We start from the raw sequence: 18,049 nt of genomic DNA on the forward strand, positions 1-18,049 counted from the left end.
AAGTACAATGTTGTTCCATCATAAGTATGCCTGTTTGATGTCTAATAGGATGTATTTAACTTAATGTAATCATGGTAGGCCTAAATAGTGACATAACTAAGATTCAACATTATGTTAGACTGACGTGTCTGTACTTCTCTTAATGCAATGATGCAATAACTCAGAGTCTCCATTATGTTTGAATGACATCTCTTCTTTGTTTTGATTTAGATATATGTATTTAAAACAATGCAATAGTGCAATAAGTGACTGTCTACATCATGCTCGGATTACTAATTGTACGCTCCTCTTTTTAACTTTTTCTCTTTTTGTTGTCTTCTTTCTTGTTTATCTCTTTTATCTTTTCATTTCTTCTGCTCTAGTATACTTTATTGTCTTCTTTTTCTTCTCCCCCTCGCTTTTTTCTTCTTAATTCTTCTCTTCTTTTCTCTTTCCTTCCCTCTCTCTCCCTCCCTATCTCTTCCCTCTTCATCTCCTCTCTCAGTGTATCTATAACTTTGATTTATGACATAGATTCTACGTTTGTTAATAAAACGGAATTTCCCGTGCGAGAATCGAAAAGTATATAGTCCACGGTCATAATTAACAGAAGCACAATATATTTGAATGTCACGTGGTACCATCCTATCAATCATAAATATTGTTTAAAATACACGATTTACTATCATTTTGTTATTGTTTAATTGCGTTCAACTGAATTTTTCTTTCGTGTACACGTCCTTTTAAGTTAATTAACACTCCTAGAGAGGGAGAGAGAGAGAGAGAAAAAAAAAAACAAACTACAACACACCGTTGAATGCATGAGATCACGAGAGAGGATGCACGCAGGATCGTCGCAGGTTGGTTGCTTGGGCAAACTAACCGTCTGACGACGACGGACTGCGCATGCGTCTTGTGCGAATATTTGGCCCAGCAAAAGGCAAACCAAGATGAGGGCTATACCGACGTGGGTAGATAAAGTCCAGGATAGGGACAGAGTCGAGCAGTGGTAAATATTATCTCTATATACATTTGTTGGATACTATCGAATGAATATGCGTCAGTCTATTTCTGCTTTTACAATGAATCATGTACGCTGTAGACCCAAATAATGAAATTGCCTTGACTCTACCAAGTGACATTTCTAATAGTCCCATATATTGAAAACTGTGAGATGAAATTTCACTCAGTTTGTACATTGATGCATTTGTTTAAATGTCCATTCTTTGAAACGGATCGCAAAGTTTTAATTAAGACCTATTATGCTCGCCGACCGAATGTTTTGAAAATGAAGCAGCTTTTTAATTCAAAGAACATAAGAGTTTTAAAGAAATTGTCACGCGTCTGTCAGATCATAATGGCCAGATTTTGATGTCTCGTCATTACTTTCCTTTTAGTTTTACATTATTGTAAGATACTACTGCCACTGTTTGCCATTAAGTACCGATTGTCTTACTTATTCGATCGGGTTTTTTTTTTTTGTTGTTGTTAACTGTCGTTGTTTGCTTTATGAAGTTCATTATATGTACATAGTATATATATGCTTTCTGTATTACATCTTTATTTATGGCTTTGTTTAGCCATAAAACATTTACTTGTTTGTTATTCTTCCATGCCCCCTGCTGGCGGGGCCGTTCAAGAATAAAATTCATTGTCATTGTCATTGTCATTGCATAGTTAAAATAATGCAGATGGAATCGCATATTAAAGCGCATAGAATCTCAGGGAATAATTTTCCAACTCAGATCTGATTAGCAATTTCAGCTGATGAACAGTATTTCAAATGGTATCGTGTACACTTCTATGGAAGAAAACTGCATGCTAGATTGCTACACAAAACTTAAAAGTTAGTTTGTGATTGTGTACGTAGCAATAGCATGCACCTACAGTACACACGTACATGACTACAGTGGTGAAAAATGCATAGCAAATTGCGATGCAATACCATACCAGGAAAATTAGTCCCAGGAATCATCCATTTTAAAAAAATCTATTCATTGAATTTTTACATTTAGACTAAAGTTCCACCCCACTATCCGTGGACATGGGTGTGTCATGGTTGTTTTTTGGACGACCATACATGGTTTTTGATGCACACCCCTCGGGCCTCACTTACTTTTTTGATGGACAAAACATTGAAAGTGCTGCACACCTCAGTCTCAAATATGAAGGACATCCTTGGTAATTGATGCACACTAGAGTCAAAATTTTGATGCACATTATCTGTAAATAGGGAAACGATGTTTGCATGCGTTTCATTCAAGCATACTCACTTTCTTTTGGCTAGTAACACACATAACTCCCTCTTTTATCCGAAATGCTGAAAGTGTAGGTACCTATTAAGCTTAAATCATTAAGACTGAAAACTTACCTATTTGCTCAATCCTATTTTTTTTTTTGTTATTTTGTATGTACATAATGCAGTATTTTAATTTAATATTTTTTTCTGTATAAATGCACATAGAAACGTCAGTATTAAGCGCCATAAAGTGTTATTAATTATTATTGTTATTATTATTAAACTTAATTTGTTAAAGTTCCAGTTTCCCTTAATGCCCTGCATGTACTGCAATAAGTCATTCTGCCACAATGACAACAATAATCCATGTTCTGTGTAATCCATACATGCCAGCTGTGTGTGTGCTGACGTGCAAAAGGCATGCCTTGTGTGTGTATTTCTTTCTTTTTTTTCTTTTTTTTTTGGCAACATGACTGTTATATTCTGATGATTGAAATGATCACATGATATTTCTTTGCTGCTAAAAGACATTATGTGGCATACACACACATGTGCATGCACAAATGAAAAAAAAAAAAGATACTGTGACATCATAACTTAACCAAAAATGTACCATCTATTTCAGCTTTCTTACTTATTTTTTAAGACTTACTGATACTTTTTTATTTCATTTCTAGAATTCCAACTACCTATATTGAACATTTTTTTCTAATGTATGTTTTATCAAATCAAATCAGAATCACATTATTTACACACAATTGGCAACAATTAGTGTTTCTTGCTTAGTTGAAAGCAATATGTTCGATAAAATTGCATCTTTGGAGCCATTTTTGGGCAAAATTGTCCTTCATTAAACTGTTCTAAAAGATGGTATTGTACATGTATTGGGGGTAATGCACATTGGAAACAAAAAATAAAGTGACGTCCCTGAAATGTAATCTTTTACTGTGGAAATACCTACATGTTGCTCCAAAGACATAGTGCCTGGAGGTTGACTCATATTGTTTTGGAGGAGGAGGATTAAAGGAGGTGCAGGTAAAGGGAAGCTGCAGAAACAATGTTCGAAGAGAACCAGTTTTTTGTTTTTCGTTTATTTTATCTGATAACTGATCGGTTGTTAATCATTGGCAAATCACATAAGTTTTCAGAGTTAATGTGAATTTTCTGTGTACAGGACAAAATCATGATTTGGAATAATTTCGAAACGATCTTAAATACTATTCAATTGATTCACACTTGTTAGGTTTCAACTTCATGCATATATACAATATATGAATGTGTAAAAAAGGATTGCCACTTTTGGCATATAATCATAATCAATACTGGTCTTTTCCTTTCACAGTATATATGACCTCGCATTTAGACCTGATGGCTCACAGTTGATTGTTGCAGCAGGAAACAGAGTACTAGTAAGTCAGCATTGTAATCTGCTCAATTTTCTATGTTATTTGAGCTCACATAGCTGCTGTGTGATATTATAGAACAGACCATTTGATATTACAATATTTACTTTTAATACTTAATTATACCTAAGTGACAGTATACTGTAATAGATGCCTTTATCTTTGATTTTCCAAAATGTGAGTCACACAAGGTATGTGTTAGAACATTCATAAGTTCTGAAACTCAATGAGGGTGACATGGTGAAATGTAAAAAAGGGGAGCTCTGACAATTTATGTTGGCCTTGTCTTATACATGTAGAACAAGAACCAAGTCAAAGAAAGTAAACACCAAAAACTGGATTAGAATCAGACAAACAATGAAGAGGAATGTGCTTTTGATATTGAACATGTTTTGTTGAGAACAGTGATATTCAATCCATCAAGATATACAAATAAACACGTCTGTGATATTATTTCCTCAAACTCTCCCTTACGTGTAGTTCATTTATGTCCACTTTAAAACGTGATCAGATTTACAAAAAATTACATAGAGTACACAGTGTCATGTATGATTGTGCCATAACCATGAAAAGCACAATAGGCTTATTGAAAAATGATATGCAGACAAATACCATAATGTAAAAGCATGAAATCAATGATGGTGATTTTGTAATTATTGTGAAAGAAGCATAAATTAGATATACAGTAGGAGTATTGAATTCATAATAAAAGACAAGAGAAAAGAAAGGGAAACTCTCCTTCAGGCTATTCATCAATTTGTAACTTGATTACATGTATCAAAGAAGTGTTTAATGATCATTTAGATTGCCTTAACCGGTCTCACTAGTCTTGTGAGAATTGTTCAAATTATTCCACAAAACTGGACCTTTACATATGAAATACAGAAGATTGCCTAAAAGATGTGCAATTTAGTGAGAGCTGGGCATTGCTGGTGTTATAGTTGTCGATGGAACTACGTAAAATAATAAAATGCTTAGTCAGTAATTCAGCAGGTCACATTTTTTCCCCTTCACAAGATCATCTTTACTAAATTATTGCTAATCCAGGACAAATTTGATTTGAGGGATGATGCCACCTTCAATTCTTGCCAAAAGAAAAGTAAAGATTTATGTGTGAGAGTGTGTTTAAGATCTGTTACATTATGACTGTAATTGAGCATTATTTTCTGTGTGAATTATGCAGAAAGGAAGATTCCATAACTCACTTTTTTTTTTCTTGGTCTGATCCTAATGAAACCTTTACTGATCTGTTTGATTACGCTTTATCTGTTAAAATCAATTTTAGCAAAGGAGTGGATTTTCTGTTTGTTGTCTAATGTGGAAACATGCATGTCTTATGTATTACTTTGGCTGCCCATAGTCAATTTTCACATTGATGCCACACTGCCTGAACAAATATGGGGAAGCTTCCCAGTTTAGTTGTGCTGTTCATTTTGGCTTTGCAAAGAGCAATGTAAGTATGAGTGCTATTGTGGCAAGTAATTGTGGTATGCAGAAAGTTGCAACTTCATAAAGCTCAGTAAGTTGCCAATGTGGTGCCCTTTGGGAAGTTGCCATTGAATAAATATTCATTTGCTTCTGGGTTGATATGATTGATATAAATGACCTGTCTTTTCAAAAGATGTGTTGTAATATAGAATTTATGTTTACCTTATGTGACAGGTGTATGACACAAATGATGGAACCCTCATCCAGCCCCTGAAGGGACACAAGGACACAGTGTACTGTGTCAGCTATGCAAAAGATGGCAAGAGATTTGCTTCAGGCTCAGCAGACAAGAGTGTCATCATTTGGACCTCAAAGCTGGAGGGTATACTCAAATATACGTGAGTACCTAATTCAGGGCTCCACACTAACTTTTATTTTTGGTGGCCCAAAGGCAAACATCTGACCATCCGAACAAATTGTTCATTTCTGAAATTTTGGTGGCCCGACGTGCGTTTTTGGCGGCCCTGGGCCACCGGGCCACCGTTAGTGTCGAGCCCTGCCTAATTGCCTACAGGAAGAGGTGGCCGGCAGCCTATTTTACAGTACTTTTACTGTACATCACTACATAGTATTTCCTATTGCAGGAAACGAAACACTTACCTTAGTAATCATATGTAGCTTTCATGCACCTTGTGTACTGTCAGAGCCATTTGTCTTTAATCTTTAACTTCTCTCCTCCAGTGACAAGTCGGATATTTTCTGCTAGCAGTACTGAAAGAGAAATAACTTGATATAAGCAAATATCATGGTTCCATTCAATTCCCTTGCCTTGTCAGCGCAGTGCATTATGTTATCTTACAAAGAGATGTACTGATAACTTCATGTTTTGCAAGCTGCAGTAGGCTGTTTTGTTGACTTGGTACAATAATATGAAGGATGACTATGAGATATTTATACAGTGACTGTTTGACAATTATGTCTCAATTACCTACAAATGTTTGCAAAACTTTTGTTCGTTCACAGTTATTTTTTTTTTCTTCTCATAAGAATCAGCCTTTTTGCTATCTATGTCAATACCAATGTTGAATTTAGATGTTTGTCAGAAATAATCTTTAACTTGTATTCATATCCCTTATTTTAGAAGTCAGTTTAAATGTCATATTTTTGTTGGTTTGTTTTGTTTTTCTCCAAATCAGTCACAATGATCCCATCCAGTGTTTGTCATTCAACCCCATCACACATCAACTGGCAAGCTGTGCGTTCAGTGACTTTGGTGAGTAATATCAAGTGCATCAGCCAGACATATTTTCTGAGTGTAGTTACTGCCTATTGCTATTATGCATAACTTATGCTCAAAAGTGCTGCAAATATCATCAGATACCTACAACAGTGTAGAAGTGTCTTGTGTCCATCAAATAATGAAAAAGAAAAAAGGGACACACTATATCATTGATAGATCTGAAAATGAAAGGCTTTCTTTATCCTTAGTTAGATGTGTGTGTGTGTGTGTGTGTGTGTGTGTGTGTGTGTGTGTGTAAACTTCTTTATGCTTGGTAGCCTTAGGGTAGTTGTCATTTGTATTGGTGATTGTACTGCCAAAGATATTGACTTCCTGCATCATATGTTGGCTGTGCTGGTCTAGACTGCTTATGGCAGTCACAGTCACAGGGCTGCCAACACTGGAAACTAGTTTAGAGTGAGACTCCCATAGGCCAATGTTCAGGGGCGGATCCAGGGAGGACCGCAACCGGCGCACGCCCCCCCCCCCCCCTTTATTTCTTGTTGAAACAAAAGAAATTTAAAAAAAATGGGGGGAGGGGTGCGTGCGCCCCCCCCCCCTTTAATTTTGTAAACGAGCCCCCTCTTTACGGAATTCCTGGATCCGCCCCTGAATGTTTGCTATAATTTAGGAGTCAAAATGAGTGAGATCAATAGAAATGCATGCAAATGAAATAAAGTTTTAGAGTGAGAAAGGACCAAAATGAGTGAGTCTCACCCTCAATGCGTGAGAGTTGGCAGCCCTGCAATCACTGTGCAGTGTGATGACATCATTGAGATATTGTTTGCCTCATTCATTGACATTTGATATTATACATGGGCCGTATAGTTTCCCGTCTTCTCAAGAAAACGTGTACTGTTCCTTTCATGCCATAAAACTTCAATGGCCTTCTATTGTGGCAGTACAAATCTATACATGGTGATTAGACTCTTTCTACTGTACATGCTGTTATTTTCGTGTACAGATATTTTTGCAAATGAGGAGGTCATAGACATTTTCGCGAGATGTTGTTTTCGCGAACTGACGCCGACGCTCATGTAAATGCACTATTACCCTTGTGAATGTAGACATTTTTGCGTGTTGTTCAATTCGCGATCCAACTGTGATTTGCGAAATTCGCAAAAATTAACCCCTCGCAAAAATAACAGCTAATACAGTATTTTCCAGCTCTCATATATCAGCTGGTAAGAAGGGTAGAAGTGAAAAAGCAATTAGTTGCTTGATATGACATTGTGGTTCTAGATAGCAAATTTAACCCTTCCAAAATAGTTTTACTAGTCCAAATTCATGAAGAATTATACTAACAAAATATATGATGTATGCACTAGTGCTATTTCTAATATGATTTTTATGCCTCCGCCACGAAGTGTCGCAGGAGGCATTATGTTTTCGGGTTGTCCGTCCTTCCGTCCGTCCGTAATGAATTTTGTGGACAGCGGAACTAAATAAACGTTTAAGGTATCCTAATGAGACTTGGTATGTATATGCATGAGTGGACGAAGTTGTGCCTATCAACTTTTGGGGGCACATGCTCGAGGTCAAAGGTCAAAAGGTCAAGGTCAAATGCTCAAAATTTCACTATTTCCCCCATATCTATGCAATGCCTGGAAGTTTTTTCTGGAAACTTGGTGTATACATGTAATACCAAATAAAGATTCTCCAGAGAGAGTTTCAAGTCATGAGGTCAAAGGTCAGAGATCAAGTGAAAATGTTAAAATTTCACTTTTTTCTCCATATCTTGGAAATGGTTCAAGCTATCTTCATGGAACTTAGTACATATGCATGTACTGACTAGCAGTGATTATCTGGGGAATGTGGAGTCATGGAAAGGTCATGGGTCAAAGGTCAAGGTCAACTCCTCATAATTTCACTTTTTCCCTCATATTTAAATGCAATACTTGCCAGATTTTTCTTGAAACTTGATATATACATGTATAACCCAATAGATATTCTCTTGGAAGTTTCTTGCCCAAAGGTCAAAGGTCAAGTGAAAGGGCAAAATTTCATTTCTTGGGCAATTCCGCGGTTAGTAACGTTACATTTAAAGAAATTTAGATATTTATTTTTACTACTAAATCACCATTTATTCATTTCAAGTCAAAATCATTTTAAAACATGTTCATCCTTCCTAGGTCTATGATATAGAAAAGAATGAGTACAATCCAATAAATATTAGAATTGCTATGGCAACTAAAAGGGCTGGTTAGTAACGTTACGAAAAAAGGACATGACAAAAAAATCAATGTCTTGAAACAAAAAGTGTGCAAAATTTCAAGTTACTTAAAACAAAGTGTTGCATTAATTTCAATTATTGCGTCATGACAAATGTTCACACAAATATTTTTAGCAGTTCGACCGATGATTTATTAGCTAGACCCCAAATGCATGGTTAGTAACGTTACGGTTAGTAACGTTACATTTGTCCGGAGTAATTCCGCAAGTCATTTCACCCTTTTGTAATCAACAAAATGTCTCATGACTTCTGGAGTATTTAAATGTATTCATCTTTTACCTTTTAGCAAAAATTTGAGGAAAAAAATTCAAAGCAACCCACTGTAATTTGCATTTAAGTGAATTTCAGCATCCCCAGTCCCACATGTACATTTTAAATGATGGTTTTAGATCTCGCAAAATCAATGAATATGAAAAATAAAATCTACTGAATTTGAAAGACCTTAGTGATTGGTGAACATCCATGGCATTAGTTGATACCTGAATTAAAGAGTAAGATAAAGAGGCACATTTCTTTTATCCATGTCATGTCCACCTAACTGCGGAATTGCCCTCTTGGTCCATATCTCGAAGTGACTCAATGTATCATCATAAAACTTAGTACATATATCTGTGCATGTTCTACCTGACAGTGATTCTCTTGGGAATTTTAGGGTCAAAGGGTCAAAGTTCCAGGGTCAAAGGCCAAGTTAAAATGCAAATATTTTACTTTTGATAGTGAAATTACACTTTTTCTCCATACCTTGAAAATATAATCAATGCATAGACTTATCAAAAAAAGGGTCAAAAGTGAAGTAAAAATCCTCAAATTCCCAAATTCCTGCACTCTTAGGCAGTATAGCCATCCATCCAATTATACCTAGTTCAAGGAAAGTGAACATTCAACACATATGTGACAAACCTATCATTTAAATATTTTGCCAATTATTTGAAACTCATCACACATTGTCAAGACATTGTACTATAGACCTATTAGCAGAACCATGCATTAAGGCGGAGGCATACCAGTCGCCATAGCGACATTTCTAGTTTTTAGCTGTTATCATTTAATATGCTTTTGGAACAGGTCTGTGGTCCATGGAACAGAAATCTGTATCTAAACACAAGATGGCCAGCCGCATCACCTGCTGTTCCTGGACCAATGATGGTCAATACCTGGCACTTGGAATGTACAATGGCTGCATTAGCATCAGGACCAAGGTATGATGAACCATGGTCATTTGCATCACCATAACCTCCATTCTTTGGGGGGTCTTTCTGCTTTTGTGTCTGTGGGGAGGGGGAAGGAAGGGGGAATAAAAGGTCCAACAATGTGGATCACACTTTACTGTCAGAGAATTATTACCTTCACTCTGTAGAGTTAGAACACCTTTACGAGACTTATCAACCATCAACCCATTTACACTATTAAGCAGAAGTTGTGTTCTTAAACCTCCTTCAGCAGCCTTTTAGCTCAGAATTTATAAGTAGACAGAATACAGCAAAGGCGATCTGATCCAATCAGGTTCTGAAACTACCTACTGGGGTGGTTCAGGTACAGTATGAATGCTACATGTTATGAACTAGAAACAACTCTTTTGCAGACCTGGACGATATCACTGCAGGTCATTGCCTGCTAACGTAAACAAACCAACCAACTCGACCAACTACCACCGATAAACATTACACAATGTGCACATTTTCACACTCATCAGTTTGTGACTGTGTAACAAGTGGTAGTCAAAGTATGCTCCATTTATTGAAGGTGAATTCTGTTACCATAAAATGTAGCCAGTCGAGGCCTGCTTTGTCAAAATCTGAGCAGGTGGTGCAAGCATTCAGTTTTTTGAAAGGGTACTGTGGTCAGTATTTCTCATTATCTGTCAGTTTAGTTTAGGTATTGTATTGTTTCAGAGACCCTTTTTATGCACACTCATGGTTATTTGTATTGTCCTGTGTATAGGTATTGTCTAGTTCATGGGAAAGGGCACAACAGGAAGGTTATATCAAGGTAGAATTGATTAATCTCAGTTGGGCCAACAGGGACTGTGGGATCTTGTTTCTGTCTACAAAGATACCTGATTTGTTGTGATTCTGCTATTATGACTTGAGAAGTGAATCAAACTGTATAGACCCATCTACAAACATGTTTGAGAAGTTGCAAAATATGCTTCCTTGAACAATGTTGTGCCATCAATAAATACAAGAGTCAGCATAAAGATATCAATAATCTTTTCCTTGCCTTAAAGGGACTGTACAGTACTAGTTGAGGTGAGGATTCAGGTCTATAACATTCCTAAGTGAGATAATTAGAAACCTCTTATGAAATATGAAAGAGCATGTACTTTTAAAAAGGATTCAACATTTATTTGATGAAAATTGGTTTTCAAATGGCTGAGATATCAAAAAAAGTGATAATAATAAAAGGCGACAGGGCACAACTTTTATTAGGATCTCTTTGTTTCACCTTGTTTTTGGATATCTCGGCCATTTCAAAACCGATTTTCATCAAATAAACTTTTGATTCCCCTTAGAATTGCATGCTCTTTGACATCTTATAGAGTGGTTTCTGAATATCTCGCAAAACATTGAAAGCTAAATCCTTACCTCAACCAGAACTGTACAGTCCCTTTAACCTCCCATCAATTTCCATATACAGTACCAAAATTTGTTCATATAGTCATAAGTCATATATTCATATTAAGTCATATTTTTGTGTGACCAAATTATGGTTTATTGTTTTGTGATTGATTTACACAGAATGGAGAAGAGAAAGTAAAGATTGAAAGACCTGGTGGTGGCCTTAGCCCAATCTGGAGTGTACAATGGAATCCATCAAAGTGAGTAAGAACAAGCGGGTGCTTGAATTTATGCTATAGGATCTCTCTCTCTCTCTCTCTCTCTCTCTCTCTCTCTCTCTCTGTCTCTTATTGCCTGTCTGTAGGTTTTTGTTTTTTGGTGTGTGTTTTTTTTTAAATATTATTATTTACAGTTTAGCACAGCAGCATGGCCACAAAACATTACCGCAAAGTTCCAAAGCAGTGATGGCTAATGATGAGATGTTCTTCAGATCAAAATAGGACACTTCTTCTGGGGGTAATCTGCCTCTTTTAATCCTGAAGACTCTGGCCGATATCCCCCATTCTTTGTTGTTGTTTTTGTTCGGCCACAACAGCCACTCAATGCCCACTCTTGTGGGTATTGTGTGTGGATGTGGAAAAGGTATAGATGTTAGTTTCTGGGGTATTTCCATTGATGCAATTAGCACTATCATCATTTTCTCAAAAGTACATTCTGATAAGCTTTGGCAGGAATCGCCTTTAGGGGTAAGAAGTGCAAAGTTAAAAGTGTACATGTGGTCCTCGTGGGGCAGGGCTATTTAGTGCCAAAACTTTAAGTTCAATCATGATATCTCAGTCCAGTAGAACATGTGAATTGTGTTTTGTGTACAAACCCTTAAGGTGAAGGATGATACATAGTAATTGTTTTTATTACCTTGGAGATGTACAACAATGATTTAGGTAATGGTATACCATTAAGGGGCCTATCAGGGAAGTTTCATAAAGGGTGAATTATTGGATCTGAAGCGCAGATGTGCCTCAAGCTACCATGGTTTTTATTGGTATACAAAATCAGTTTAGTTTGTCACATATAAAATCATTTATTTCTTAATATTCCTTCCTGAGGAGTTTTGCAGCAAATAGTATAGTAGGCACTAAAAACACAAGCATTGTGCAAGTATAACCTGTTATATATGCATGCTTAAAGATATCAAACATAATTATGTACTACTGTAAACGTGGAAATTTTCGCGGTACATTAATTTTCGCGGATTTCGCGCTACGCTCGGCTAGCGCGAATTCAAAAACACGCGAATATATCTTCACAATTTTCTACGCACATTTTGAACGGGATGAATTGTGTGCGCTTCATCGATGATACTGCTACGTAGTACAATGTACAGGCATGTTTACGCTACTAGTACTGTGCGAAGAGACGATACCCTAGATTGCTGTGTACTGTAGCATGCATGTGTGCACCGCACGCATCGATGCTACAGTCCCCCGTGACTACGGTACTAGAGTCACAGCTGTACTACGTATTTGAGTGCTTGTACTCGCAGTCGAGCCGCTCGCTACGTCGCTTGTCGTACGCTGGCATAGCAAGCTATGTAGCAGAGGCTTGGGATGAAAGCAGTGAATGTGTACTACAGTAAAGTAACCTGCTGCGGAGCGCGAATTTAAGAACCCGCGAATACGTTTTCGAGCCGCTCAGCGCGAAAAATTAATCGCGCGAAAATATTGACGTTTACAGTACTACATTATGTGAACTCACATTGATAGCCTTTTGACCCCAAGCAGTTAATAAATCCTTTCCATTCTTGTGTGTTTGTGAAGGTAATGTTTCTATTTAATACAAGAGTCTTCATTATTATGAAATTTAAACAATGACAACAAAATTGAACACAAAGTCTGTTTCTACTTCAAATGAATAGATAATTGCATTTGCGACGGAGAACAAGATGTGTGATGTAATAGTGTAAAAAGGGGCACATTTTCAATCACAAACAGTTGAAAACAGCGGCCTGCCTCAGTATCATTACATCAGTAGTCCAATAGCATGTGCTTAAAGCATGAAGAAAGATTAATATTTGCTTTGTATGCTTTAAAATGTGTGTATTTGCAGCCTAGCAAACAAGGACAGTGTTTCTTACTCAAACAGACTTGCAAATATCGCTGGCATCATTCAGCACAAACTTCAACTTGCAATATCAGCACTCATGATTACTGCAATAGCTGCTTTCTAATTAATCAGCTGAGTAATCATTTCCCCCAACATTCAAAGACTTAAGAATTATCATAGCTCTTTTGCTGTCATGCTGAAACCGCTTCTGATACATGCAATAGCAAAATAAGGACAAAGAAGCTATACCCAACAACAAAATTTGATTGAAGCCAGTCAGTTCTGGATACTAAATTACATGTAGCACCTACTCAACCCATATATTACACAGCAATTTGACATGATGATGACGATGATGGTGATGATGATGATGATGATGATGAAGAATAGCATTTTTATAGAGCCATTTATCTGTAAAACAGTTACAGGCGACGTGGTAAATGTTTTAGTATGCTGCTATATAAAATATATTTGTGAAGCAAATTCTTGCATGTTATTGTAGAGAATGTTGTATCACACATTTTTTCATGGACTGAAATTGGTATCCAACTTGAAGAAGTAGAATTATTCCCTAATTGTTAGAGAAATCTCTGTCCAGAAAGACTTATGAAACATGCTAATGTAGTACACCTTTATGTTTTATAATAAGTATGTGCCAAGGTTTCCTTTGGATGTCACAGTGTTGCATCATCATGTTGTAATTCTCTTGGGCAAACCTGAGTGCTCCAGGAAAAATTGTTATCACATAACAGAGTATTTGTTATCTTCTTGTACAGGGAGGAAGCCTTTGATATCCTGGCTGTACTAGACTGGGGACAGAAATTATCCTTCTACTATCTCAGTGGAAAGCAGGTATGTACAATGAAGACTTGAGTTGAACCCACCTCGTTGTGGTACTCAATGATAATCAAGTTCTTCTGAACTGTATATAGTGGATGAAATATTTGTACCAGTATATGGATGAGGTATTTCCAAGACTTTTGGGTCAATATTTACTGCTTACATAAGTTGAGAACAAATGATTTAATGTCCCATTGAGTGCCGTTTTGTATATGTGCATGAAAGCTGTGAAATGACATGTAATAATTTTGGATTTTAAATGTTATGGCATCTCATGGCCATTAATATTGGATATTGTAGATACAATGTGTGCAGTACTGAGGTACGTATCAAGTAGTGTTTCTACTTCTCATTTTCATAGTTATTATCAGTAGTTCTACATGTTAATATGAATGTCATGTGATGGTGTAAATGTTTGAACAGAGCAGAAGTAAATTGACAATTATCTGCGTGAACATAGTGATGATAGGTCAAAGGTCAAGGTTAAAGTCAATGAGCTTTATAAACTTGTTAAATGTTGTTCTTCAGCCATATCTTTAGCTAAAAATGTCTATTGATGATATTATTCAGTTGGAAGTGTATATATGAATAATCAATTTGTTGCTTGAAGTGGCAGTGGTGCAGGTTCAAAGGTAAAGGTCATAAGCCACCAAAAGTTATGTAACACTGTCAGTAATTCAGGATAGATGTCTTGTTTGTGAATGCAGATATTCAAAAGCACATTACCGGTTTTTAATGTAAATAAACGAGGATTTTACTTTTTTCTTATATGTGTGTTTGTATGTGAGTGAATGCTTGTGTTTGTGATATTCTTAGGCACAAAGCTCTTGCCTGTCATCTTTTCTTTATCCTTTCCCTTTGCTTTTCGTTGTTCTCAACTGTGATTTTGTTATTGTTTTTTCAAGGTTGGCAAAGAGCGCAACCTGAACTATGACCCCTGCTGCCTGTCCTACTTCTCCCGTGGGGAGTACCTGATCATAGGAGGGGCCAACAAGCAGGTGACATTGCATACAAAGGACGGTGTGCAGCTTGGAGTGGTGGGAGAGCAGAACTCATGGGTGTGGTGTGCCAAAGTCAGGCCTGATCAAAACCATGTTGTAAGTCATCTGTGCAATCTTGCAAGGTTTAAGATAATTTTAGGTTACTCTGATTACTGACCAAATGTTGCCATGTTTACTATTTTGAAATAAACTGCAAATCCAGTGCCTACTAAAATGATTCAAATTATCACATTGCTACTTATAAGTGTTGAATCTATGCTAAGGATAGAACTTTAGGATAAATGTTGTACTAAAGATTTTTGTAATCTTTTTTATTGTCCCCGCCGAACGAGTTCGAGCAGGGGACTATGAAACGGGCTCCGTACGTGTGTGTGTCCGTGTGTCCGTCCGTCCGTCCGTCCGTGTGTCCGTGTGTGATCAAAATCTTCAATTTGCTACTTCTCTGTCATTTATGAGCCAATTTTGATTCTGTTTGCTTTATATGATAGCACTACATGGGAGCTTTGAAACTTCTACACAGAATTTCAGTCGTGACCTTTGACCTTGACCTTTGACCTATATTGTACATTTTGCTACAAAATGCTACTCCTTCGCCATTTCTAACCCGATTTCAATTCCGTTTGCTTTATGTGATGGCACTAGGTGAGGGCTTCAAAACTTCTACACAGAATTTTGACCTTTGACTTCTTTGACCTTTGACCTTGATTTTTGACCTGTATTGTACATTTGGCTACAAAATGCTACTCCTTCGCCATTTCTAACCCGATTTCAATTCCGTTTGCTTTATGTGATGGCACTAGGTGAGGGCTTCAAAACTTCTACACAGAAGTTTGACTTTTGACTTCTTTGACCTTTGACCTTGATTTTTGACCTGTATTGTACATTTGGCTACAAAATGCTACTCCTTCGCCATTTCTAACCTGATTTCGATTCCGTTTGCTTTATGTGATGGCACTAGGTGAGGGCTTCAAAACTTCTACACAGAATTTTGACCTTTGACTTCTTTGACCTTTGACCTTGATTTTTTGACCTATATTGTACATTTTGCTACAAAATGCTACTCCTTCGCCATTTCTAACCCGATTTCGATTCCATTTGCTTAATGTGATGGCACTAGGTGAGGGCTTCAACACTTCTACACAGAATTTTGACCTTTGACTTCTTTGACCTTTGACCTTGATTTTTTGACCTATATTGTACATTTTGCTACAAAATGCTACTCCTTCGCCATTTCTAACCCGATTTCGATTCCGTTTGCTTTATGTGATGGCACTAGGTGAGGGCTTCAACACTTCTACACAGAATTTTGACCTTTGACCTTGATTTTTTGACCTGTATTGTACATTTTGTTACAAAATGCTACTTCCGGCGGGGACATATATTACGCACCGCGTAATTTCTACTTTTCCTTGTTTTGTTTTGTTATGCTTCTTTTTTTTTCTGCACGTAGGCTGTGGGCTGTCAAGACGGTACCATTGCACACTATCAACTCATCTTCAGCACTGTCCATGGCCTCTACCGGGATCGGTATGCCTTCCGTGAGAATATGACTGACGTCATTATCCAACACTTGCTGACAGATCAGAAGGTCCGCATCAAATGCCGGGACCTTGTCAAGAAGATTGCTATATTCAAGCATCGCTTGGCTGTGAGTAAACAGGAATTGATGTGCCATTTCTCATTGTTATGTCATATGCTGCCTTGGCTCTCTGGATTGGTGATTAGGTACTTTTGCATCTCTTGATTGTGTATGGGGTACAATGCTCTGTAAAAGATATCTGGACTTTAGTTTTAGCCTCTGCATGTACAAATTTTGAAAAGTTTAATATGAGATTTTATCATCTTTTAGTACAGTGAATATAGCATCAACTCAAGGTTACTTCTCACACAAAGTTATGTGATGAACATGTGTCAATTGAACATGGACTGCACCAAAAATATCACATGTTTTCATTGCAATTTTGTGCACATTCACGTATATGCTAAATTTACCAAGTTTAAAAGGCAGTTGTTAAGAATAATGTTACTATCTTTTAATTCATATGCTGCAACTATTATGATGATGTAGATGTGGAAAATTTCCCTCATTTTGTGTCTTTACTGCATTTCTTGAATCTCTTTGCTGTGACAGATGTGCAGTCAGAGACAGTAACTGAATCATGGTGCTTGATAATGATTACATTCTCTCTTAGTCTTAATATTCATATGTGGAGACTGCCATTGACATTTACTCTTCAAGTCAAATGTAAGTGATAAGTGGGCTTCATTGATACATGCTTTCATAATACCTCAGGAAGTATAGTTTAACCATAAATACTATCACATATTACTCTACTTTAATGTTACATTGTCTTATGTTGTCTGTCAGAAGTTTGTAAAAGGCTTCTTCTTCAGTATTTTGTGACCAAGTGTAATCTTTCTTTTGTTTCAGAGGACATGGGCTACGGTCTAAACATGGATCAAAGAAGTTTTGCCACCGATCTTGAATGTAGAACGTGTACTACTCATGTTGATATTTACAAGTCAGTTTATTGAAAGAAAAAAAAAATTGAAAATCATTTATTCAATTATAATAAAAAACAAACAAACATTAAATTCTCCCATATTAAATCATCTGAGCATATTAACTTCCCCATTTATGTGTAGGAATTTATCTGAACTAATCTCACAGTCAGTCCTAACTGAGGAGCATGCATGGCAAGTCAGTAATTTCTGTCATTTCCCACATCCAGGTTCAACTCTCAGACAAGATTGTGGTGTATGAGCTGTACTCAGATGATGCCTCTGACATGCATTACAGGGTGAAGGAGAAGATCAACAAAAAGTTTGACTGCAACCTGCTGGTAGTCTGTGCAGACCACATCATCTTGTGTCAGGTAGGTTTGACTTAGTGTCATTTCTTTGCTCTAGAATCAGCCCCACTGGACACATCATGATCTGCTGACAGTGCACCATCCCAAATCTGGTTTTACAATGATCATTCTGT

General features: G+C 36.9%; 1 protein-coding gene across 1 annotated transcript in view; it reads left to right on the top strand.

The window, feature by feature from the left end:
* The first annotated feature begins 915 nt into the window (after nt 1–915).
* The window catches only part of LOC139745575 (intraflagellar transport protein 122 homolog), a 35,288-nt gene continuing 18,154 nt past the window's right edge, over nt 916–18,049 (top strand). Inside the window, exons 1-10 of the mRNA XM_071655970.1 lie at nt 916–988; nt 3,561–3,627; nt 5,284–5,447; nt 6,246–6,322; nt 9,627–9,760; nt 11,300–11,379; nt 13,999–14,074; nt 14,968–15,159; nt 16,514–16,711; nt 17,796–17,939. Coding sequence (XP_071512071.1) covers nt 930–988; nt 3,561–3,627; nt 5,284–5,447; nt 6,246–6,322; nt 9,627–9,760; nt 11,300–11,379; nt 13,999–14,074; nt 14,968–15,159; nt 16,514–16,711; nt 17,796–17,939 — 1,191 coding nt within the window. The 5' untranslated portion in view covers nt 916–929. The remainder of the gene's footprint in view (nt 989–3,560; nt 3,628–5,283; nt 5,448–6,245; nt 6,323–9,626; nt 9,761–11,299; nt 11,380–13,998; nt 14,075–14,967; nt 15,160–16,513; nt 16,712–17,795; nt 17,940–18,049) is intronic.

This window comes from Diadema antillarum, unplaced genomic scaffold, assembly GCF_040938485.1.
Source record: "Diadema antillarum isolate AM-2024a unplaced genomic scaffold, OU_Dant_1.0 seq00001278_RagTag, whole genome shotgun sequence".
Taxonomy (NCBI): Eukaryota; Metazoa; Echinodermata; class Echinoidea; order Diadematoida; family Diadematidae; genus Diadema; species Diadema antillarum.